The following is a 26,080-nucleotide window of genomic DNA, read 5'->3' on the forward strand; positions in this document are numbered from 1 at the left end:
GCAACAAATTTGTCAGTGTAATTATAAATGGCCTTTGTATCACACAGTGTCAAAAATAATATTGATATGTTGCCAATTAAGACAAAATAGAATACAAGGGTGCACCACAGAGCTTCCTATGGCAGGAATGTATGTCATTAGATATTCCAGCTCACTTTTAAGACAATAAATGGCATTTACCATGTTTGCAAAAATGGTCCCACAAGAAAATAAATGTGGTTCCTCCATTTAGTAGAACCTCGCTAATATGCACCAAAGTCTGGGAGACCAATCACCCCTTATGAGCAAGTATGCAAACAAAGATCATATAAAAAAAGTATAGTGTAAAATGTAGTCTACTTTTTTATTTCCTAAATGTCATCTTATCATTCACATTAATATTTGAGAATGAGACAGTAAATGCAGCTTTACATACTTATTAAAACATTGAAATCTAAGCAGTATTACACCTCACACATTCTTATTACATCTTTCTCTGAGAACTGTGGAAGGTTTTTTGAGCAGACTGTAAGGTATTTGGATTAGTGAGGTTCTACTGTAATGGTAAAAATAACATTTCTCTCTGATGCTCCTATTTGGGCAGACCCAACCACATACTGGCAGATGGATGACTTGCACTCCACATTTAACGTTCTTGAATTGGGAGTAAAAAAACCTAAGGTATTTTCATCTCCCCAGCAACTGCATGTGCTTTATCCCTTTATAATATTTTCCTTTTAAGCGAATAGGGACCCAAAATTATTGTTGTTCTTCTCTGATGTTACAGTGGCTAATGCATCTGGAATGCAGCTATAGTCCTAAATGTAAATACAGTACTGGATAAATACTGAAGATGATTACTTTAAAGATGCAGTATCCCTTTTAAAAATGCCTTTTTGTGTCCAATTTCTGAAAAGCAAAGTAAGTAAGTGGTCTGAATTCCTTTAAGAAAAAAAGGTAGTGTTATAAGTAATTTTAAGAATTACTTTAAATGACAAAACTCTGAAATATAATTTAAATAGAGAGTAATTCACATAAGAGCAAAAATAACTCATAATCTAATGTTCAACTCAATACACAATTAGAATCTTTCTGTAACCATTCACCATAACAATGCATCAATTTTAGGCACAGAAAGGGTAAAACATCCAGAACCTGTTACATAAGTCTGACCCTATATTTAGGACTGACAAACCAAGTGGACAGATTAGAGAGGAAAAAACAGATATAAAATATTTGAGTAGGAAACAGGAAGAGAAAACAGGATTCTAATCTCCAGTGGAGAAGTTGCTTTCTCCAGTCTCTGCTGAAGCCAGTCAGATTCCAGTGCTGGTCCTACTAACCCATCACATTTACAAATCTTTCTCAAAGAGTCAACAAGAAGAGATGATGATTAAAATTTCAGTTCCATAATCCCTGGCAGGCACATGAGGGAACTCCTCTAACAATCTAACTTACTCCTTTTTTGCTAGGTGAACTGGCTATATGGTAGCCATAGATAGTAAAAGTCAATTAAAGAAAATATTTATTATCAGTAGAAAAAATGCAAACCAACTTAGATGCTATCATGGCTGACAACCACACCTTTCCACCCCACTCAAAATAAGCAGTCAGTATTCAGTGTGTTATTCATTCTGCATAGTTATTCCACTTTTTGTAGAGTTAGTCTTCCATTGATCCTTAACCTGCAGCTTGTATTAACTATCTAAAAAGTGGGGAAAAAATGTGCTGCACTTTGTGCAAATAAATAGAAGCTAGGAATGACATGCATTAATAGCTTTTTTTTTTTTTAACATAGCAAGGGAGCTCATAGAAGCTTTAGGAACAATTCTGTCATTTCTTTTTAACTAGTTCTACATGTTTCCTCTTCTTTCCGGGGAATGTTATTCAGGCAGGAATAACTAAATTCTGAAAGCACCACAAGGAAAAAAGACCAAAAAAAAAAAAAATCAATCAACCAATTGCAAACCATGAATGGTCTAACCTCTTACAACTTCTCCATTTCTTTGTCCTGCTCTCCCATGCTGACAAGGGATACTGCATCTTTGATTCAGTTTCTACCGTACAACCAAGCAAGCTACACACAGTTTGGAAGGCCCTATGCAGTCATCATGACAGAAGGCTCCACAGCCTTTGCACACAATCATGGCTTTCAGCCTGCAAGAGCATTTCAATTCCAGTTCATCTGCATTGCTGCTGTCAGCAAATTTCTGAACGGGGATCTGAGCGGTCTGGTTAGGGAGGCCTGTGGCAGTGCTCGAGCCACTTCCTAAAATCCCAATTGACTTCTCAATTGCAGATGCTGCCCTTTTGAAGCTTGTGCTACCAAAGTGTATTGTCGGGTAATTTCCACAGAGCTGCTGCTGCTGTGGGTGCTGCGTCTGTATTTTCTGAGCAGCGAGTTGGGTAAAAGGCTTCTGTGGCTCAGAGAGTAAATAGGAAGAGAAATCTGCATTTTTTAATGCAAATGCTTTTAACTGTTCTTTCACTTCGTTCTGATCATAGGAAGCTTGTTTCATGCCCAGTTCACAGCTGCTGCTTAAACCTTCCTCAAAAGAAATAGGTTCAGATTTTATATTGCTACAGATGCTTGCTGGCTGAGGCCAACTAAGTCTTTTAGTGGTTTCCATAGTAACTGTCGGTTGTTTTTGATCAGAGGGGACTTCGGCATTTGGGTGAGGAGGGGGAGGAGGTGGCAGGGGCAGCGGGGGAGGGGGAGGATGCACTAAGGTTTTATTCTGTAGAGTTTGAGAGGCACTGGCAATGTCATCACCTTCCTTAATTTGAATATTAGGGGAAAACACACTTCCTAGCCTCAGCTGGTGAGCTGCTGTAGAAATATTCACATCTCCCAAGCCCTTCTGTTCCAGGTGTCTGCTAAAAGCAAAGGCATTGCAGCCAGGTGGGCCTTTTGAAGTAGTTTGCAACAAAGCTGCCGTAGGAATGGGGCCTCTTGCAGCCATGGACATTTGGTAAAAATGCTGTCTATGTGAGGTACTAGCTTCTGCATGAAAGCTGCCATTTTTATCAATGTGAAATAAGCTCTGCTGGAAACTGCACGAAGGCAATGGCCTCTTCTGCTGCTTGATCTCCGGGCTGTGAGTGATTCGGCTCTGAATTGTGTGTTTGTTCAGCCATTCTTGTTTAAATGGCTGACCATGCCCTAGCTGATTCATGCTGGAACTAATTACGCAAGGAGCCACTTTAACATCTGTGTCCATTGACACCTTCCCAGCCTCACATTTAATTTGAGCATGTTCCCCTACAGTCCTGGCCATCCTCTTTTTCGGATGGTTTTCACGCTTCCTGATTTGTAGTGGGGCTATGCTGCCTGCCGTAAATCCTTTACCATCTGGATTAGGAGAGTTGGAAGGATGCTCAACAATATTTCTCTCGGACACTGCTGTTTTACATACTGAGGTAGTTTGCAAAGGCAAGGGAAGCCTGTTAATTTCTAGTTTGGCTCCTGATCTGGGCTGTGGCAGCACTTTCTCTAAAGGCAGATTGCCTTGCAGTAATTGCGTCACTAGGGGATTGTTGGCCTCCACTGACGACAAGCGACAGCTAGAGCCCCCAGCGCTTGTAACTCTCTTCAGGGTTTCTGTTGTCAGCAACAGAGAGTCTTCCATGGCATCGGTAATAGATGTCTTGGAGGTCTGTGTTGGCTGTACACTTCTGGCTATTTCTGCAGTCTGGTTAGGCATTTCAGGTCCTGTAAAATCCTCAGTGTCCATCCTGAAGCACTTGTCAGACTCATTAGTTTCTGATTTAACAGGAACAGCCATGGTTGTCAAAAGACTCCTGGATTGCAATTCTGACATTTGTGTGTAACTGGAAGGTTCAGTTTTGACATTTTTTAAACAGTTTTGCTCTGCATATTCTTTATGCTTATTGGAGTTAAGATGGCTGACCACTGGCTGATCCGTATTCATTGCCTCTTCGTCATGCCAACAAATTCGATTGTTAGTGTTATACTGACTGGCACAAGCAGCATCGGCTTCACTTTTAAAGGCTGAAGGACCTCTCAACTGCTCAACAAAACCTTGGCCGGGAGCAACCACCTCAATTAATTTATCTTGAGGAGCAAGAGGCACTTCTCGAAGACTTGAGCAACCTGCCTGCAAGTTCTTGCTGTCTTGCTTTGCTGTAATGGTCATAAAGTTGGAACTGTGCTCAAGGCTTTCATTAGAGACTACTTCGGGCCCGCTTATTACAGACACCTGAGGACATGCTATACTTTGTAAGGCAGCTTCTGCCCTCACAGGTCTGCTTTGCAGGTCTATGCTGTTCTCTGCATTTTCGATAGAAGAAGACAGTGACAGATTGGAATTCAGATTTGTAGTGTGGTCAACAATGACTTTGCAAGGTATAGATCTATTCATGGCAGTTTGCGTAAAGCTCACGGGCTGAGATTTACCCGAGAGATCTATTCGGTTTCGTGCTCCAGAGCTTTTTTCTAAGAGTTCAGCATTTAATTTAGTAGCATTATCGTAAGAACTTATTGTCACCATGTTACCAGTAAACATTGAAATGGGTGGCCTTGCAACAGAGTCTGCTACTGCAACAGCCTCACTGCAACTTAAAGCTGACCTAACAGTAGTGTGAATGGAGACAGTACTTTGCTCATTACACCCAGTTATGGCTATCTTATCAGAAGAAAATCTGTTGGTAGTTCCCACTGGGGGAATCAGTACAGAACTACCAGAGAGATGATTTGGCAAATTACTTGCAATAGATGAAGCTGGCACAGTGGCGTAAAGACTGGAGACTGCATTATTCGCATTGCTACTTGGTATCGGCAACCTTTTGTCATCGATGGCATTTGATAAGACCGTACTGTCTATGGAGACCGATACGTTACTGTTATCAATACATTTTGGTGCAACGGCTATGCATGGAGTATCAGCCCCTTGGATGGATTTCAGCATATTTATATTACAAGCTGAAACTGCTGTGTTTGTACTGTCAACAGACATTAAAACAGAAGATTTATCAACAGAACTTGCAAAAGAAAGTTCTTTAATTGCTCCAGACATAGCAGTGCTGCAAACAGACACAGAGACTGAACTTTTATTATAAAGCACTGGCACACTGTTATTTTCAGTAGAGGTAGATGAAATAATTTTCTCACACAATTGTGGCATAGGTATATTTTCATCAGAACTGTGCACAGATATGTCAGTAGCAGTTTCTGGTAATGTAGCTGTGTTAAGTGACTGCTGCAATAAAGTGGTAGTCTCACGAAGATGAGCAGACTTGTTGCTAGGGGACCTGCAGTTAGGATTAACTATAATGACACCAGTAGAACCTTCAATCTTTGTATCAGTAGAAGTTGATATCTCTAGAGATGAGGTACTTTCCTTTGAGTTGAACTGTGACTTTGTTTCTTTATTAGTCTGGAGTAAGTGAGCTCGGGCTTGATGCTTTGCAAATAGCTTGGCCTTTGTTTGCTCCTTGATGTGTGCCAGTGTTCTTGTCTTCCCACCTTCGCATGGGGTCCCCATTGCTCCAGAGACTATACTTGCAGCTGCTGCCACGGCTGCTGCAGCTGCAGCTTCTCTTTGGGCTCTTGCTTGCTGAGCTCTTGCTTTGATATCTGCAAGAGTTCTAGCCCCAGTGTTTCTCCCACTGCTGACTGATGCACTTGGGGAAACTCGAGGTTCTGGTTTGGAAACAGGTTGGCTCTTGATGATAAAAGGTGGTCCAATTTTTGAGAGCTGAATCTATAGGAAGAAAAAAAATAGTAATTTTTATGAGATCATAGACTTGCTAGAATCACCTGCTGTCTCTTAAAATGGTCAGAGAAGGATAATGAAGGGAAATACTATTCAGTGCTGCTGGAAAGAAAAATGATAAAAATTAATGATATTTACACTGCTGTATTTTCCATCCTCCAGCAGGAATAACTGACACCTGTATTAGTCTACACACGCTGGCCCTTTTGACAGGAAGAAAGACGACTGAACTGGATGACAAGATAATGCTTATCTGATAATGTGTCAAACCTGTTTGATCTGCAGTGTATCCAATTGAGAAGACCAACAGGCCCAGTGCAACAGGAGTGGAAAAGAGCCCCTATTACTAAGCACTTGCTGCAAATATGTGAAAAAATAACAATCATGTAGTGCTTTTGCTTCTTGGTCTCCAAAGACTGAGACACTAGGAACTGCCTGTCTTTCCCTTCATACACTAGACAACAAATCTTGCCTCTACATAGGATACAGCAGAATCTCCACTGAGCCTGTTATTCATGCTACACCACAGAGCATTTTAATTAGTGGTATAAAAGTGAATCACCAGTGGATGCACCTTTCCCTTCCTTACTCATTTTAAGAGACCCACTTTAGTGCATTCCTGGCACACCTCCTGCGCTACTTCATTTCAAAAACTGAACCTTCAAGCTTACAAATACTAAAAATGTAAAAATTAATTAAATATCTAAAACTTTAAGCAAAAGAATAACCTGTAAAATCACTGGAATTATTAGTATGTTTTCAAGTTTAGAGATTAAGAGTCCTGGGAGCACTTTATAGCTCCTACACTATCTTAGAATAACCAGAGCTTGGCAAAAGAAGATTTCAATTTCTTAAAAGGGACATATGTTTACTAGCTGTCTGTAATAATTGGACTTACTGATTAACGCTATGTTTTATCTTCTGAAAGGAACTGAGAACTAGGTAGTATTTGTAGAAAAAGTAGTCATAAAGTATGATGGGAAGTAGGAGCTATGTAAGACAGTGACTTAGGAGAATCAAGATCCTTTTCCCTTTTTTAATAACAAAGGATAGGGTTTTTTTTGGTGGTATCAGCTGACAGCCAAATATGTATTTCACATAAAGCCATTCTAGAAATGATTGTCCAAAGTTATTTTTAGAAACACCTGCCAGTGTTTCAGTATCCTCATTCACTGACTGGAGGCTTCAGGAAGATGAATTTGATAAGACTGGGCAAGGCTGACAGCATCTGATTTTCCATTAGAGATGAGTGGAAATTAAAATGAAGATGGTACTTCAATATACAAACACTTTTATGGGATAGACAATGACAGGATAAGTCTCTTCAGACACCCCTACTGTAAGGCAACCTCTATGATGGTCTGGAGGGCTGGAATATTTCACTCTTCCAAACAGTACAATTCTTGGCCTGTCAATAAACACTGCTCCCTGGTGCCTAATACTGTGAAGCTTTGTGAAAACCTCTTTCATGAGAACAGGAATCAGACTTGCTCCATTTTACATATGCCAACAAACGCCTGTCAAAAGACCAATTCTGAATTTGGTTACCATGCTTTTTCAGTCGGGTTTGTCTGGCAAGATACATAAGAAAAAATCCATTATTTGTAACTGATGTCTTGCATCATCAGATTTTTCCATCTATTGTTTAACAATTGAATTAACATTTACATTAATGTATTTAAAGTATATTACAATCTTACAATTACTTCAAAACATTTTGCTTCTCATTTCAACAGCAATTTTTTTTTCAGTTTCCACTTTGCATCATCAGAACTGCTAAAGCTCTAAATGCTTGATTATTTTTATTATTGTAGTCCTGACCTTTCTCCTTCCCTAGTGATCTACTTTTCTTTGTGCTTAGAGAATGATTACAATTTATTAGGCTAAATAGACACTTTCCAAATATGAAAAAATAYTGCTAAACTCAGAATGGGCTAACTTCCAATTGCATCACTGCTCATAAAAATAAATTAGTTGAAATATGCTGCCATGCTAGTGATTAAAACAGTGACTGTATCTGCCCCCCTGGCCATATTAACAATGTTCAGTGATTGCAGTAGTTAAAAATAAATGCAGAAAAGGGCATCTCTGAATAATTAGGAACTAGTATTGCGAAGCCAATGGCTTAAGTTCAGAAAATGGGATCTAAATTTTGACTGATGTCATGTACAAAATTAAGAAGGACAAAATGCTGAGACTAAATATAATTAAATCTATAGATCCCTCTGTCAGAGGGGGGAAAAAGTGCTTCTCAGCTGGAATTCACTTTCTTACATAGCAAAATGATAGGTAAAAAGGAGTTCACTTAGCCGGTGTATTGTTTTTTTATTTTTTGCCCTGCCATTAACAAGGATATCTACAGAGATATCAATTAGACACTTCCCCCTGATAGCCAGGTCTCTGCTTTCAATTAACTCTACAGGGAAATCTTACATTTCACTCTTCCCCAATCTGTGGGCTTGCAAAAGGATCTGCAATGTTGGTTGGTTCTGACTCCAGGTTCTCTTGCTGGATTAAGGCACTAGTTGGTTTTCTCAGTAATAGTTTGGTAACACTTTTTATTCATGCTTGTTGGAGAAGTCATTTGTGGGAAAATAAGGGGGCAATACAGTTGGGCAAATAAAAGAAAGGCAAGTAGCACTGCGTAAATGAGGAGAAGCTCATGAATTAGATTAAGCCATAGAGCCTGAAAAACTTTTACCTGCACAAAAGCAATTTTGTAGTGAAGAACCTGACTGAACATCTATAGGTAAATCTATATCAGGAAGTAATTTGGCACAGTAGGAATGGAATAGTAAAGCAAAAAGGTCAGTAGTAAGGCCCCTCACACCTCCACAAAAAATACACCATGCATTATGTATACAGGCAGTCAGCAGAAGGGAGAGAATAACCCTTTAGTTTCCAAGTCAGCCTGTTTTTTCACTACTTTACCTTAAGGGGTGGAACTCGGGGTTCTTCTCTGGGTGGCTGATCTTTATCAGATGGACTCGTAGATGAAGCATTACGGTTAGGCTGATCATCATCTATTCTAGCTCTCTTCTCTTTACAGATTCCAAAACTGTGCTGCTCTGCTGTTTTCCTCTTTGGGATCTCTGGGTCTCTACTTTCATTCCTCACTTCAGCTGATTTTGTGGGTTCTAATGACTTGGAAGAATGTGAACTCTCCAGTAGGCTTTGGGTGCTGCCAGGTAGCTTGTGAGATTTACTTCTGCACACTTCGGAGAATGAAGCTTTCTCCAGAGATGAGGTATATAGTTTATCATGTGGTTTTGATGGAAGCAGTTCAATATTTTTGCCCGCTGATCCTTCTGATAAGACAGTTACCTCTGATGGCAGGACAGTACCTTTCTTGTCACCTCTTTGCTGAACACTGTGATTTTTAATTTTGATTACATCTGGAGGAGAGTGTTCTGGGATGGAAGCAATGTAGGATTTCTCAATTTCAGAATGTGATTTACATGGCTGATGACTGAGGTTTTTGCTTTGGGTCTCTTCCAATATTGAAGTATCTGGCATAATTGCTAGTGGACCAACTTTCATATTTTCAGGTGCACTCTGAAGCTGCTTTGGCTGAAGAACAAGATTCTCCTCTTGAACAACCTTAGGAATGGTAGAGCTTTCTTCTTGCAAAGTGGGGAGGGAGTCTTCCAACAAACACGGTGATTTCCTCTGTTGCAAAATAAGTCTTTCGTTGCTGGAGGAATTAGAAATTGGAGATGTTTCTGATGGAAGAGGTAAACTATTTGCCACAGATGTTTCCGAAGTCAGAAGAACAGAAGATACTGAAGATGTTTCGGATGTTAAAGGTAAATCAGACATAGGAGATGTTTCTGATGTTAAAGGTAAATTAGAAGCTGGTGATGCCTCTGATGTTAAAGGTAAGTTTGACATAAGAGATGCTTCTGAGGTTACAGGTGAGGTGGACATTGGAGAAATTTCTGACATTAAGGGTGTGTTCAAGTTTTCATCGGTGGCCTTTTGCTGAATATCACCTTCAATGTTTTCAGTACTGGACACTTCAGATGAGCAAGCTGTTTCAAGAGATGCTGGAGTACAGGGTTCCTCTGAAGTTGACTGAGTGTCTCCCCCAGGAGAGGCAATACAGACACATGGTCCTTCTGGACTTCCAGAGGAAAAGGAAGTTTCAGAAATACAGGCATTTTCAGACAATTGTTCATCAGGGTCACTTTGAAGCTCCATATCCACCACAATGCCTCCACCAGTGAACAAGGAGCCTTCCAGAACAGCATTTTGCATTTCTGGAGCAATTAGCTCTTTTGCAGACTCAGAATCCTTCTCTGTTGTATCACTGACAGAGTTTGTGGATGAGGCTGATTGTGCTGGTGATATGCAATCCTCCAGCTGATCTATCACAACTGACATCTCCTCCTGAGGGCATTCTGACTTCAACTCCACTTTAATTTCAATGGGAGATACAGTATCAGTTACATCATTCATCATGACACAGGACTCAGCACTGTCTCCAAGCTGCACTGCCTCTGTTTCTTCATTTGTGCCAGCTGGACTGACTGACTCCTCAGAAAACTCATGTTCTGTTTTATGGTTCTCCTCCTGGCATTCACAAATACTTGTCTCAACCTCTTCAGCAATCTCCTCCTGAATGATTGATTCTTCAGGTATCAGTATATCTTCTGATTCTGCCATTAGGTCCTTGACTGGAACCTGTTCCACATTACAAAGAGATGGACAATAATCCCTCTCTGGCAATGGTGGAATTTTAGCGCCTTTCTGCTCATGGTCCTCAAAGGTTGCTTGCTTAGAAGGACCAGGTATGCCAGAAGATCCACACAAAGAACTGCTTTCATCTTCATCATTGTTTTGTACTGCAGTGAGTTTCATCGATTCCCCTCTTGACATTCCCAATCTAAATAAAAACACACAAATTAAAAAGGTTGTTTCACCACAGTCATAATAAAGGAATAGATTCACCTTTTTCTCCCACATCTTTTATTTATGAAAGGGACATTTCATCCAGTTTAAAATAATGGTTTGGTTAAATAGTAGCAGACAAATTTATATGATTGAAAATTTGGTTTTATATATTTTGGAAAATGAATTACCCAACTTGTCTTACCCGTGTTAAGAAAGTAAAATAATAAAAACCCAAGTAATTTATTCCTCATTATTTAACTATTTGGCATTTCAATGAAATAAAAAAACAAGCTACACAGATTCACTGCTACTCAAACTCTCTTTAAATTGCTGTTGTTGGTTGTTTTTTTTTGTATCAGCACAATACTGAAATACTAACATTGCAGACACTGCAGAAGAAATGCACAAATGTATCTTCTTCCACCAGTAACAGTTCTGGAGAAAATCCCTTTTCCTCCTACACCTGCATTTAGAGTCAACACAGCCAGCAACATGGCTTAAATGCTGCACTTGAAAGAAAATGCTGCATCTAAAACTAATAAAGCAAAGTATGCCTTTCACTTGAGTTTTGTAATTCTATAATCATTTCATATATATGATGGAAATTAAAATAACTCAATTTCAGCCTCATTTTACCAGTCAAGAGTCAATTATAAAGATATCGGTTGACAACCTGTATGTTTTTGCTCCACTCTCTTTCAGCACCCTATAAATACTCCATTTATGTTAATAAACTATTTCTAAATAAGCAGATCTATGCATATGCTGTTCATCCAATTTCATCCAAGTTGAACATTCCTAAGGAACAAATAAGGGCCATATTTATATTCTATGCATTTTCAAAGATGAAGTGCAAATGAAGCATCTGTATATTTCATATGAACCTATCTAYACTTCTGAAGATTTTCTTACCTTTGATCCTGAAAATATTAAATAGTTTTATTACTCTGACAGAATTAAAAAACAACAACAAAACAAAAACCAAGGACTCAAAAAAAGTTTTTTAAAAAATTTATGCTCTCTGACATCCTTACCCCACCAAGGGGAGTGGGAGTGCAGGTGTTCAGCATCTTTAATAAGATCCTCCATTGTGCCTGAGCAATTCTACAGCACTAGAAAATACAGAAAAGCCTGGTTGGAGGGCTAAAAGAAATTTTATAGGTTAAGGATCCTCTAATTTTATTAACAGATGCTGGATTTCTGTTCTTATTTTAAACAAAGTAACTGAAGAATAATATGGCTGTTAAGCAAGCATGACAGATATTCAGAAATTAAGGAAGCAAGAGAACTTTGTCAATGCGTGGCCAGAGGATACAGAGATCAGAAAGCACATATATACATGTGAAAGCTACATACATGTGAAAGCACAGAATAAACATGTGAAAAACCAAAATCTGTGATCACGCATTTGAAAAATACTGAAAAGATACATTTTTCACAGTGATAGTTATAAACATTAAAAAAAAAAATCACCCTGGAATTGGTATCCAAGAAGGACTTTTAAGGTAATTATTAATATTGCCTACCACTAGTCACTTAATGTATGTACATAGTCTCCCTGTGCCATCAACAGGCTGAGGGAGGATCCTCCAGAGAGAAATTCAGAGCAGCTAATTTGCTTCTCCCAAACTGAATACCGTTCTGAAAATGTCGCTCTCTCAGTAGACTATATACGGAACCAGACAACTAATTTTAGGTGAATAAATTCCTTCCTCTAAAATTCCTTGTGTAAATGAAAAAAAGTTATCTCAGGAAAATGAGGAGAGAAAAAAAAAAAAGCATTGAATTACTGAAAACTAAACCTACGGTCTATTTTCTCCAGCTGCCTTACATCACAAAAGACAATGCCTGATGGCTGTCTTTATAGAAGGAAAATAAGCAAAGGAGTAAGAAGAACAAGATAAAGGTGAATGTAACTGTCACAGAGACACTACACAAATATCCTAGTAACATATCAAAGAGGAAGTAGTATAAGAAAAATAAGATAATGCAGGATTAAGGCCAGCAAAACATGTGCTGAATCTTAATTAGTTTTATGCAGTATTAGAAATACTACTATCTTAAGATACTGCAGTGAAGAAAAAGATTTTCAAAAGGAAGACTTGAGATCAGCGTGTTTAAGACCACCTCACATTGCAAGATAAACAGCCGATCTGTCTTCTTCCTTAGAGAAACAGACACCCAAAGTTTGCAATAAAGCAGAAAAATATGAGAACAGCAGTAAACAGACATCAGTGAAAGTGCCGATAAGGACAGGATTCAACTGATAAAGCAAGGGCAGTCAATTATCAAATCAAAAAACCCCAAACAGCTACTCAAAGAAATACAGAGGCTGATATTCTAGCGCTGTGAGAAGAAGTACTAGAGAAAATTTAAAAAATTAATGAAGGGTTAAATCAGCAATAAAATTTAGAGGACGTATGCCCAAAATGAAACCTTTGATTTAGTGGGCTGGCAGCACCATCCTGACATGCAACTCTCTCAAGAGTGGGAAAAGAAAAAACATATTGAGACAACAGAATATAACCCGTGTAATCCTGGGGGCAAAGCCAGAAGAGTGTGTATTTCTGGCAACATGCATCAGCTGGCCCTGGATAAATGACTGCAGAATGAAGTCCTGGTTTTTCAAAGAAAGTCAGAGAGGGGAAAAAAGGAATGACCAACAAGAAACAGAACTTCAAAAGCAGAAAGAACATAAAATGGATGGATGTAAACTACAACTGACAGTCTCATGCTGAATGGCCTGGGCATAGATAGGAGCAAACATAATAAAAAACAATGCACAGAGCCTACATAGAAACCTTTGAAGCCTTTAAAGCCTTTGAAAGTCATGAACTCCAGAGTTTGTCAAAATGATTACAAAGATTCTATTAATTGTCCTTCTTTAGGTACAAGGTGAAAGTTGAATTTAGTTATGGAATATCTGAAGATCAAATTAGCCAAAGTCAGAGCAAAAATACCAAACTGACTGGACAGTGAATGAGTTAAGACTGCAAGGGAGACCTATTTTGCAGACAATACATCTGAGAAAGAGCTTAGAAAGCTTTCAGAAGCTGCTACTTCAGTAGTATCAACATAACTGAAATTAGACAAAGCCCAATCACACTCAAAGCAAGTTTAAAAACCAACAAAGTAAAAAAGGTAAGAGAACTTATACCAGGTGGAAACTACAGCAAAAGATACCAGGCAGCCAGTAAATAATGGGGAAAAGTACTTAAGACTGGCCAAGCAGAAGTAGAGAAGTAGAAGTAGTAGAGAAGTAGAAGCTGCCTGCATATTAGCCAGGAAAAAGAATTCAACTGAAACAACGTAAGCTGGGGAGAGGGAAGGGGCAACCAGATTCAGTACGGTCCTCAGAAACAGATGTTATGTATGATATGACATTTTGCATAACAATGTGGATGTCAGGAATCTATCATTCCAAATGACATGTATCACTGCAGACTGAGTTATTATCTGCCAACCGTTACAGCATCCAGCGTTCAGCTAGCATGGCAGGACTGCTGGCTCTGTAAAATTATGAGTAACATTCTCTGTGCATGTGATACTCATTTGTGATTTAGGAATACACTTTAGCTAGAATGAGCTGCTCATGCTTTGCTGTTATTAAACTTCTACTTTCTGCAGGAGGTCCTATGGCAGCACCTTACATAGCTTTCTCCATGAAGAGTCTGTAAATGACTTATCTTGACATGCATAATGAAAAGCCACTATGCTGTTTATCTAACAAGCTAATTAATACTTTTTTATTTGAAAGGGATCAACGGCTGGACTAAATTGAGGTCTCAAAGCTTTTAAATACAAAATTAAGCACTTGACAATAAAAAAAATCTGCCATGCTAAGACCCTAGAACTTGCATTATAGTTAAAGCGGGTAGAAATAGTATTCACACTGGGAGAAAGCACCTAAACAAGGAACTGCAACAGTAAACATTATAGTCAATCTGTCTATTTGCTGCCTTGTTTTGACTACACTTCCTCGTGGTCCAAGACCAGTGGATTGCGAGAAGTAGCTACTGGCTACACAAATGCTTTAGTCAATGCTATAGTCTTKAAGTTAATTACTCACATGCAGGCTTCTCAGTACTCCTGATGTCCTAAAAAGCATCTATCAACAAAATTAAGAACTCTCACATCATAATGGTTTCTTTTTGGACATTTTTGTCTACTAAATATTATTAATAAATTACATTAAAACATACCTCAAAATAAAAATGTGATCTTTCTGATTTTTTTTAACAGAGATATAATTCAAAGTATTGATGGATTAACTTTTTAGAAGTAATTTTTAAAAGGAATATTCTCAAATGTTAAGAAARTCTTAGAAAAAAACATTTTTAAAACAGAGAGAATTTAAGGACTAAATCTTTATCTGCTGCAGAATGCCATCTCTGTATCAGCACCAAGAAAATTGTGCTGACTCACCTCAGTTAAGCACCTGGAGTGATACTTTCTGATTCACTTTAGCCAATAAATCACTTTAGCCAATATTTATTCTTTTTATTTCACTTCCAAAATAAGACTAGCTAGTGTCACTTTCAGGGGGATTAGTCTCTAGCCAGTGTTTCTTCCATGTTGTACTTTCCAATCCAATGAAGGGCCATCTGGGTCAAACACTCAAAAGCACTATTTGATTTTAAAAGCTTTCACAACTAACTTAGAAAAAATAAATAAAAACAAACTATAGAAATATTTCTACTAGTCTTCTATTCTGTAGAGACTGAATTTATATTTTGCAGGAGGGGAGAATTGCCCTAATGCTATCTTTAAAAAAAATAATTAAAAAATACTCACATGCTTAGGCCTTGTGTCCTAAACGTTCCTCGGAATGAATTTTTATGGATAAGTTATGAACCTTTAAAAATGCAATTGTAATGCAAGTGCAGACATGCCACTATAATTTTACCCACAGCTTCTTATATGGGGAATGACTACCTTTGATAACCGCTTTATTAAGTTTTGCAGCATATGCCTGTGCTATGTGAAGCAGAGAATTATATTTTCATTTCCTCCTAAAAGAAAATGAAAAAAATGCTTGTATTTGCTTCAATACTTACTTTTCACCATAAAACCTTTCAAAGAATTTTTCTTTCCAAGGTTCAGTTTTCTTTTCTTTTTCAATCTCTTGTCTGATGCGCAACTGCATTTCTGGAGTAAATTCTCCTAAAAAACAAATACTAACATATTGAATAAAAGTTGTCAAAGTGTAGTCTAATATAGGATCATTATAAATTACAGATACAAATATGACACACAACTCTTACAGTCATCCAACAATCCAAAATTAAAATGACGAAAAGCAAAAGTGAGTTTGACCTACAAAGATTTCATTTAGCAAATAACTTCAGTATTTACAAGGTATATTGGAGGGATTTAGTCACATGCATTTATGTTTCCAAGTCTGACAGTCACGAAATGCTTTTTGTATTTTTTTCTAACTGTCAAAATAAGCTGCCACAGCAAGCTGTAAAATTCAAAATGAAATCAGCAATTTTATTGCTGAACTGCTGCTGTATTACATTTTCCATTCTAAAAGTATTTCTCAAACATAGAAACAAAGGCATCCTTCATAAAAATAATTAAAATCCAGTAAATCTGAGAACAAGTAGAGTTACCTTCTGCCAATCGTTGTTTCCACCCTTGTGCTGCATATGCAAAGAATTCATTATTTAGAGCGGAACTACTGAGGCGCAAAACTCCGTCACTTCCCATCTAGAAAATAAGTCGATGGTAGCAGAAGATACTGTCAGAAACAGCTTCAGCTATGATCACATAAGAATAAAGTTCCAGTCAAGGGAAATAGGGAGGGATAGGCAGTGGGAATAACAAAGGAAATCAACTAAAGGACTAGGACTAAAACAGCACTTTCATTATAGTTGTTACTGTAAATGCAAGTGGCCTAATCTGGCATCAATGTGCTCTCTTCAATAGTAATCAGTCATCAGTATTACTTGATTGATGTGTTTTAATCACAGCCCTTTATCTTGAGACTAATATGTCTAGAGCTGTTGTACACAATCTAAAATCAAGATCATTATTGTACTTGTGCGTCTGCCTGGAATGCAGTACAAAACAAATTAATTAAATATAATGAGGACAGTAACTTCCCTGTGTTTCTCAATGCTAAATAAACCCAGCACTCATATTAGATAATATACTGTACTGGCAGCAGAATTGATGACAAGTAACCTTAACAAAATATCTAGTGTGAGCTCAGCACTAAAACAAAAAACAACTATACTCATAGTTTTATAGGCATCAACAGTGAAAACTATGGGAAAATATTATAAACAATAATTATCTTTACCTTCTACATCTGCCAAACAGTCAATGATATGACACCATTAAACTTCTTACAGTATTTTCTGCAATTACTTTTTAAAGCAATCTAAGTATTGAGCTTCCTTTTACCATAAAACTGGATGCTTGCTTTTGGTTTGTGAGGATATGTCCAACTATTCAAGGAATATTTTACTAACTGGCAAAAGTAACTAGATAAAACAAATTAGCAGTGGGTATCATCACTATAGTTATAAATAAAGAAACAATAAAAACAAGTAAATAAAGAGACAAAGAGAGGTAACAGTAAAAGTAGGAGTGAATGTTGCCAGAACAAAACCCACCCTCACTATGGTTCATTTTATATTTTTGAGCTAAATAAGAAATAAATGTTTGACAACATAATTTGTAAATCTGGTAGTACAAAATACCACATTTTCCAGCATATTAGCACACATTTTAGTTATGTCATATTCCCTATTGGAACCTGTTTCAAACCAAGAGGCAGAAAGAAGCAGATGTGTCAGAAACATTTAATGATATTTATCCCCAGCACCCTCACTGAGCTCTAGATTTCACTGATAATATTGGCCCTACTTTCAGAACAGTCTTAGCTAATTTTCTCATTGCCTAGCTGATGTCCTGTTCCAAAATAAGTACATCTATGAGTAAAACAAAAAAGTGCAGAGTAGYGAAAAGAGAAACAGAGTGATAAGCATGGACTCTGAAAGACAGCTAACACTAAAGGCATTTGATTTCAGCAAGGACAGTAAGTGCATGCTAGGACAGTACCAGGGTGCCTCAGCTGGACACGAACCTACAGTACTGCCTGTGATTTCCTGCTATATGGCATTGCTTTGCCAACAACTCACAGGACTTTATTCAAGAGTAGGGTGGATATATAATGCTTCTACGTGTCTCATGATGTGGGTTGTGGAACACATGCATATTAATTACAGATAGGCTATGACTAAAGCTGAAACTGGAGAGGAAAACTGGAAATAAACAGTGAGACTTGCAGCAGCAAGAAAAAAAAATTGGAGAATCAGTGAGATGGTAGAGAGAGACAATAAAGAACATGCACTTATTGTATAAAGCAAATCTTTTTTCTGCACAAATGAACTTCTTTGCTGAAAAATTTAAGTTCCAGAATTAGTATAKTAAAGTGAGATTTTTAGATGCTGGTTCCTTTTAGACCTGAACAAACTAGTAGCTAGCAGATAATGGCACTTGCGCATCTTACCTAAAAAGGTAAGATGTCAGATTATAAAGAATAGAGTCACAGCTACATGATTCTTTGTTCCCCAAACAAATACTGAAGCCATCTTCAATTTCAACATCAGAGGAGAAGAAACAGTAATGCCCAGTCACGTCAGTGTAGGTTTTACTCCAGACTTCGGTAAAACCAAGATTTCACTCCAAATCTTGAGAGAGTCTTGCAAGGAGGAGTAATACACACATGAAATAGTTATTATTATTGTATTTAATCTTTAACTACAGGCTATCTGTGAAAGGCATGATCTTTCCCAAATCCTTTTGCTCAACTGGTGATACACAGGACAGCCACATTGTTAGTCAGATCAACAACTCTCATAGGAAAGTAATAATTTGCGGACACYAATTTTCTGTTAAATCAGCAAGATGATCCACCTGATCCTAAGGTCATACAATCATTACATCTCATGCAAAGTCAGAATGCACAGCAAGAGGTGGAAAGAGAATACCACCTTTCAGCAGCAATCCACTTTGAGATTGCATTAAACATTATATGAAACTGCAACCAAAGTGTGATTGAGCTATTTCACTAGGCTGCATAAATCAAGAGCATTATGAAGACTGCCAAGTTAGATTAGCATGTGAATATAGGAAGAACAGTATTAGCTTTGTTGTAGCTGTGTTGTTGTAAGGATATGAGAAAAGCAAGGTTTGTAGGAAAAGCTACTGCAACTTTTATCATATTGGCTGATAAACTTCGAAAAAGTTCCGAGCTTTTGGGTACGTAATTTTTATAAGGTGTGAAAAAGAAACTGCAAACTCCAAGCTAAATGCTAGAAAGAGGTTAAACCACATTCAAATGTTAAGCAGATCCAAGAATTATGCTCCCAGGCTTTAATGGTCAAGATTCTTTTAAAATCTGTATGTTCTTTTTTTTTTTCTTTATTACTTAAGCAAATTGTTCCTAACTTGAGAGAAAAGGATAGGTAGTAATTTTGGAACAAAAAGCAGATGTCAGCAGGGACATAGGTAAAAGGTTATTAACTCCTGCAGACCAGAAAAAAAGCAACAAGTAGTAAGCACCTGTGGAAGAAAAAAAAAAAAAAAGGATGAGCAGAAGAGGGGCTGAGAGGAAGACTGCAGTGCGTTACCTAGGAAGAAATACTGGTACAGGCCAACTAACAACCATGGAACATTAGATCATTTGTTGACTACGTCTGAAGACAGAAAAAGAACATTGTGAATGTTGCATTTACCACTTTAGCTATTAACTGTTACAGCTTACAAGTAGAACTACATTTTCAAGATCACAAATATGATTTTAAAGATGCTTAGGTAAAGAAAGCAAGAAGGACAAACCCAAGGAAAAGTGACTGCTGACTTCATCACTGTCATTACCTTGGTGATCTGCCAGTAGACAAGCTTTACTGAGAGCTATGCTCACGGGGCACAGAACACACAAGCTTTAAGTAAAAATATAGCTGGAATAGCCAAAAGCTAGACAGAAAAGCATATAGTAATCCAGAAGTGGAAACACGCTAATTAATTAGACGAGAAGCCACCAGTGACCTATTTTAACGTGATCTAAAAAAATCATTTCAGGATGAAAGAACAGTATGGAGGGATGCATGAAAACACCACTATTAACCAGACTTGGTACACATAATTCAGGGTAAGAGATACCAAATAAGCTCAAAACGCTCCAAAGCATTCTAGTCAAATGCAATAGGACTAAACTTTAAAATCCAGCAGGATAGGAAAAAGCTTTGGGATCCTTTTAAGCAGATAGAACTTGCTAAATTAATGCACACCAATCAGCACTTCTTCTGGAAGAAAAATGCAAGAAATAAAAGTTGACCAGCCTCTGTGACTTTGCCACACCTGCTCAGAAATTTGAGATCAAAGAAAATCTGTACTGGCAATGGAAGAGGAAGAATGTATTCACTCAGTCAAAGCTCAGAGAAAAAAGAAGAATGGCAAAAGAGCAAAAGGAACTCATGATGAAGAGGTAAAGTAAAAGAGAGAAAAAATTTCAAAATGTTATAAGGAAGAAAGAAATACTATGCAAAAAGCAGACCTACTAACAGACGAGAAAATGGCCCAATGCAACTAACAAGAAATTCAGTCTTTTAGCTATTTTTGATTCCTTTGAAGATTTCTATGTTGGGAGGGGGAGGGAAGGACAAGTGTGAACAGTGACAAAACTAGCAAAATCTTGTATAAATATTTATTTTAAAGAAGCAAAATAAATGGATCAATGGAAAAACTCAAAATATAATGAATACATAAGATTTGCTAATTAAACAAACAGGATACTAGAATAAACTTTAATTTTTTTGAACCCCTAGAGGTTTCCTGAATTTAGGAACAACTTGCTTAAGTAATGAAGAAAAAAAACAGAAGATACAGATTTTAAAAGAATCTTGACCATTAAAACCCGGGAACATAATTCTTGGATCTTCCATGATAAAGGATCAAACATGATCTAAAGGAACTAAAAATAACTACAGTTTTCAAATCTGGATACTGAACCCATCTGAATGTAAAACAACACTCATTAATTTTAGTGTTCATGGGACTGAGTCACAGAAAGAGAACGAATAACGCAGTCACTTCCATATCCATCTCAGTGAACATGGAATACTACTATACTACTTCAGTTCAGGATTAAGAAGAGGAACAATCTAAGCTTTATTTCAGAAAAGCAAACTGAAAAGAATCAAATCATTAAGAAAAAAGTAAGTCTTTTTATACCTTTTTTCATCACAAATATTATTGGTCTTCACAGGAGTCTACTAGAAACGATGACACTAACAAAAATGTTTTAGTCCTGCCCTCAATACACTAGTCATGTGAAATCAGACTGAAATTTTTACTGTTCTGTTGAAGTTGGAAGAACCAAGATTAGCTAATAGATGCTCTACTGAAATCTTCAAATCTCACTGAGAGAATGTATTTTCACCAAAGTCAAAAAGCTTAAGTGGGAATTAAAATTTTTGAAGCCGAAGAGTCTATTTACTTCTCTGTCCTCTGACCATGGAGACAGCGCAATTAACCACTAGATCTAAATTAGAATTTGAATAAACATGCCAATATAGCAGATCTTTAAATACACTATCAATTTTTATGGTCTTTAAAAAATGCTGTCCAACAGAGACAGTGTGTTAATGAGCTGGAACAGCAAACATTTCTTGAAAAGTTTATGTTTTGTTCTGTTAGGCTCTGAATTTCTGTTTTTCTGATTTTCTACAATGGTAGAATTATTTATGTTCTACCATTTATTTAATATTTTTATGTAGAATTCACAATGGCTGCCAAAAGTTCCTCATTTTATTGAAAGCAAATTAAAAACACCCAACTCAAAAACATATCTGCCAAAACCCAGCATCTGTTTGCATAACAGAACGTTAAAAAGTCAAACGTTGTCACAAAACTAAGCTGACAGGTAATTTTTCTGCTAACAACTATTTAACTCTTTTGCTCCAAGTTCCACTGCGAAATCTCCTGTGACAAAAAGGCAGGTGTTATTTGTGTAGCTCTACCTTAAGATGCACACTGGTGTTTCAGGAGGGATACAGCAAATACCATATAGGTGTATGTTGGTAGGTAAAGCAGAACATGGCTGCTACATTAGAAGGCAAGGAATTAGCAAATCTATTATTTCTCTCTCTCTTCCAAGAGATTCAAAATTGTCCCTGTGTATTTATAAAACTACCTGTGATCCACTATATATAGTTCCTGTGAAGTAGTTCGTATTTCTTAAATGAGAACTTGTGTGTGTGAATATCATGCCATTTGACCATAGTATTTCACAACACACACAGACACAGACACACAAACCTGGAGAAGTGAAAATGCACCTAAATTAACAGTCTGTATCAGTCATGTAATTATACACTCTTTACAAACTGCTACTAAGCTTCTGTGCTTTTATATTTACCCTGGGGGAAAAAACAGTTCTGTAATTCACAGCATATTTAAAAGGATATTTAAAGATATTTAAATAGGATATTTAAAGAGATATTTAAAAGAAATATTGATATTTAAGATATCCCAAGATATTTAAAAGGAATTATGTGCCAAGGATGGAAGTTGTGAGAAAATACATTATGACAGCTCTCATCCTTTGCATTACGGAGACTCTCAAATGTTAAAGTTGAAAAGATTAGCAGTGTTTATATTATACACACAGAAAAATTGTATGTTATTTATCTGTAGAGAGACACCATTGTCATTCTGTAACATGGAACGAACACTATTCTCTAGTACTGGGCACCTGCATCAAATGACCTGCCATGAATGTACGATGCAAATATCAGACACTGAAGACGTGGCAACCTTAGTGGCTGACTTTCTGAACATGTTATGATCTCCTTTCTTTCAGTTACAGAGTAGAGACACAGAACCACATAAAACTAGCTCTCCAGCAGAAAACTCTATACAAGGCACTCACTGCAGCTTCTTTTCTCACATTAAAATCTCAGTTTAGGGCAGGAAGCAGGAATCAAGTTAGCACACGTTATACTGAAATGGGACAAAGAGCTAAACCAACTACATCCTGGACGCAACATTTCGCAGGGAAGCACTTCTGAGCCCRCTAGACAACATGCTAGGCCTGGCTTATTTTACTCTTGACGATCATGCAGCAAAAGTTCACAGGTGACAGGAAACAGCAGTATCTGTATTTTCCCCAAACAACCTCTAATACAAAAGAGAACTCTGCAAGAAACAACTGTGTGAGTCCAAGCACACAGAAATAAACACTTCATTTAGGTGCTCCGCATCATCACTCTGGAGGAGCTCCTCTGTCTCCAGTAATAGCAAAGGAAGCCTAATAGAGATCAGACTCCTAATTAGGTCCTCTAAATTAGCTACCTATGCTAGTCAGTGTGAACCTCCTCCTAAATCCAAACCCAACATCAACAGATCACAAATGTTTGTAATGTACCAGATTGTCTGTTGCTCCACACAGTCCGCAGTGGATTAACAATTGCTATTGAATTTGGCAAAAAGGGATAGTAAGTTAGAAGACTGTAGCAAAACATCTCATGTCTCAACATGAACAAGCTTCCATCAGTTGGACATCCCCTGAATGCAGATATGGTAAACCTGGTGAATACCACAGAACACACACACGTTAATGACTAATTTTTGTGCCTTTCTTACACATCCATTACACTGAGTAGGCCAACCATGTCCATCCAAATTTGTATGTTCATTGCTCCCACTGCTCATCATGAAGTTTGATGTATTAATTGCTCCTTCATGACACAATACCTTTGCTGGGAAAAAAGCCAAAGATCTCACAATTCATTAACACCAAGCTTGGTAGTTTATGTTGTGACAGAAGTGAATTGCCATCTCTTTTGAAGTCTCTACTGTTTAAAATAACAGGCTGCCTACTCATATTACTTCAGCCTCCCAAGTACAAATGTAAACAATCACTACAGCCATCAGCTATCTTAATAGAAACACTGGCTTCAGGCCTGAGGTTTTTCCAAGGCTGGCTGAAGAAGTATGTGGAATGGAAGACAGACAGCGCAACGACTAAGTTTGACCCAACTCGCACTCAAGGCCCCAGGTGATACTGGCAAATATCTGTGTACATCGCCAAAACTGGACCATTGCAACCTGCGACCAGTGGCTTCAGGTCACTACTGAAAGTGCTTTCAGGATTCTTTGTAGGGGTGAATAGAAGGAGTGCCTACTAGCAATCATAACAAAAACCTATACTTTACAAACCATCATTCAATAATAAAGATCTCATTAGCTCATTAACATTTCTATTTACGATTTCCATAGCATAGTGCCAAAGGCATTCAAGCCTAGGCCCTACTGCTCTATAAAAATGTGACTTAAAAAGGTATAGAGGGTGGCAATGTTCCTGGGTGTAATTCAGTTTGAGATTAAAACAACTAATGTAGAGATGTCTAGATGTGGCCTAGGTTTCTAATCTCCCACTACAGTCAGTGGAGATCTAGTCAATGCAATCAATGGAGCCGAGAGAACTATTCAGCTGATCAGTCAGTAGGCACCTACTTTAGAGTTAGACAAATAGCTCTCCAGGTGCTGTTGTCCATGTATTGACTARATCTGCATTGTATATAATGGGAGTTTAGACACTTAGCACACCTGCAGACATCCAAATTTAAGTATCTTACTTTGGAGATGAATCCCATCCTCCTCTGTCTCAAAGAGATCAGAAACTGGACAGAGGAAAGCTAAAAAGAGGTAATGCATTAAAGTAACAGAAAAATATAACAACAAAAACACTGAGCAAATTAGTTGCATTAATGCTTCTAAAATACAACATAAAAGACCACGTAATGCATTTTTAAAGGCCATTTACTTTGCCATTAACTACTGGAAGCTTAAAAAGACACCCCGTGTGATACAGAGCAGAATAAGATTCCTGCTCTGCAGATACATTTGGGCAAAACGTTTCATGCACAAGCAGTCACAAACATGTTCCTGAGCCATAACGTAGCAGAGGATAAATTCATATGTCTGTTACACTGGACATGAAGACTACATTCCTATTCCTTTTGAGACAACATGTATAAAACATGCAAATTTTAAAAAGACAGTCTCAAGCACCATTAATGAGTTTACACAAATGCATGTTTTGTGAGTTTGAAAATCAGATATAACAGCACAATGCACGCAAACACATAGAAAATATAAAACTCTCTCCCTGGTAGTCTCTCCCTTAATATGACGTTCATAAACAGAGAAAAGTAATGTCAAAATCAGAACCTGTTGGGGCAAAAGAGAGGAACTAACTCCAAGAATAGAGGAAGAAAAGCCAGGGCTCCCAGTATCCAAGAGATTCACCACCTCCAAATGGGATTCCAAAGGGGAAATGAAGGGGAATGAGGACAACAGAAGGACCATCTGGGGACCCTCACTAAGATCCTGGAAGGTATGACGCCTGCAAAATCTACCCACTCCACTGATTATTAAACTCAGATGTCCATCTACCTTCGCTCTACAAATATAACCAGAAATGACAGGGAGTGGATCAGAAATGAGAAGGAGGCTGTAGGAATTATCATGGAGTCTGGAACCTGCTGATGTTTTTATTAGCAGTGTTAGACATATACTGGTAATGAAGTTGTGATTGAATAGGTGAGATGGCAGAATGGCTTTGACATCTTCACCATGGGGTGATGATGGAAGATATTCAGATACAGCAATAGGTAAAGAAAGATGGAAAAAAGTCATCATACAGGAAAGAAACATGCTCTAAAGACAGACTTCTAAAGACAGACTTGATAATTCCTCCAAAATCTTTATGCCATATTTATATACATGGCCTAATAATATGGGCTAATTATAAAGGACTAATCAAGCCCACTAGTGAGGTGCACTTCAAACTAAAACAATAGAGTTTACTGGCAAAAMCCCCCAGAACTATTAGGTATAGAATATAGTGCTGTGGATCACTGCCAAAACTAAGTTTTTTAATAAAAAGAGGGGTTAAAGAAGGGGCCAACATGCTGACAGTGGCACATTTATCTCAGCCTTTGATGGCTGAACATTAATGCAAGAACTACAAATGGTACATAGGAGGACTTGGAAGGTTTAGTTGACAATCAACATTTTGACTTAATTGGCAAAACGGAGATGTGATAATTCATATGACTGATAGTAATATAAAAGACTAAAGCTTGTTTGGGAAAAAAGAAAAGAATGACAACAGAACAAAAAAAAGCAGGCATACTTCCATAAATGCAGAATTAGTTGTGAGAATCCCCTACGAATTCTGTACAAGTGAAAAAGGAGTTAAAGAAACCTCACAGCTCCTTAAACAATATTGACCACACTAAGTGCAAAGTATCCTGCTAAGGAATAATGGGGATTGTGCAATCAAACTAGATTGTCTTAGTTATGAGCTCACTGTTGATCTCACGGCATGCAGGAAATGGAAATGAGGTCAATTTACTAAGTAAGAATACACAGAAGAACATGGCATAATG

The 26,080-nt window shown here is 37.6% G+C and overlaps 1 protein-coding gene across 1 annotated transcript in view; it reads right to left on the reverse strand.

Annotated features, from left to right (window-relative positions):
* Positions 1-2,036: 2,036 nt before the first annotated feature.
* ASXL3 (ASXL transcriptional regulator 3) overlaps positions 2,037-26,080 on the reverse strand; it is a 105,921-nt gene continuing 81,877 nt past the window's right edge. Inside the window, 4 exon segments of the mRNA XM_026072834.1 lie at positions 2,037-5,702; positions 8,646-10,599; positions 15,665-15,770; positions 16,223-16,319. Coding sequence (XP_025928619.1) covers positions 2,037-5,702; positions 8,646-10,599; positions 15,665-15,770; positions 16,223-16,319 — 5,823 coding nt within the window.

Source organism: Apteryx rowi, unplaced genomic scaffold (assembly GCF_003343035.1).
Source record: "Apteryx rowi isolate R43461 unplaced genomic scaffold, aptRow1 scaffold_352, whole genome shotgun sequence".
In the NCBI taxonomy this organism is placed as follows: Eukaryota; Metazoa; Chordata; class Aves; order Apterygiformes; family Apterygidae; genus Apteryx; species Apteryx rowi.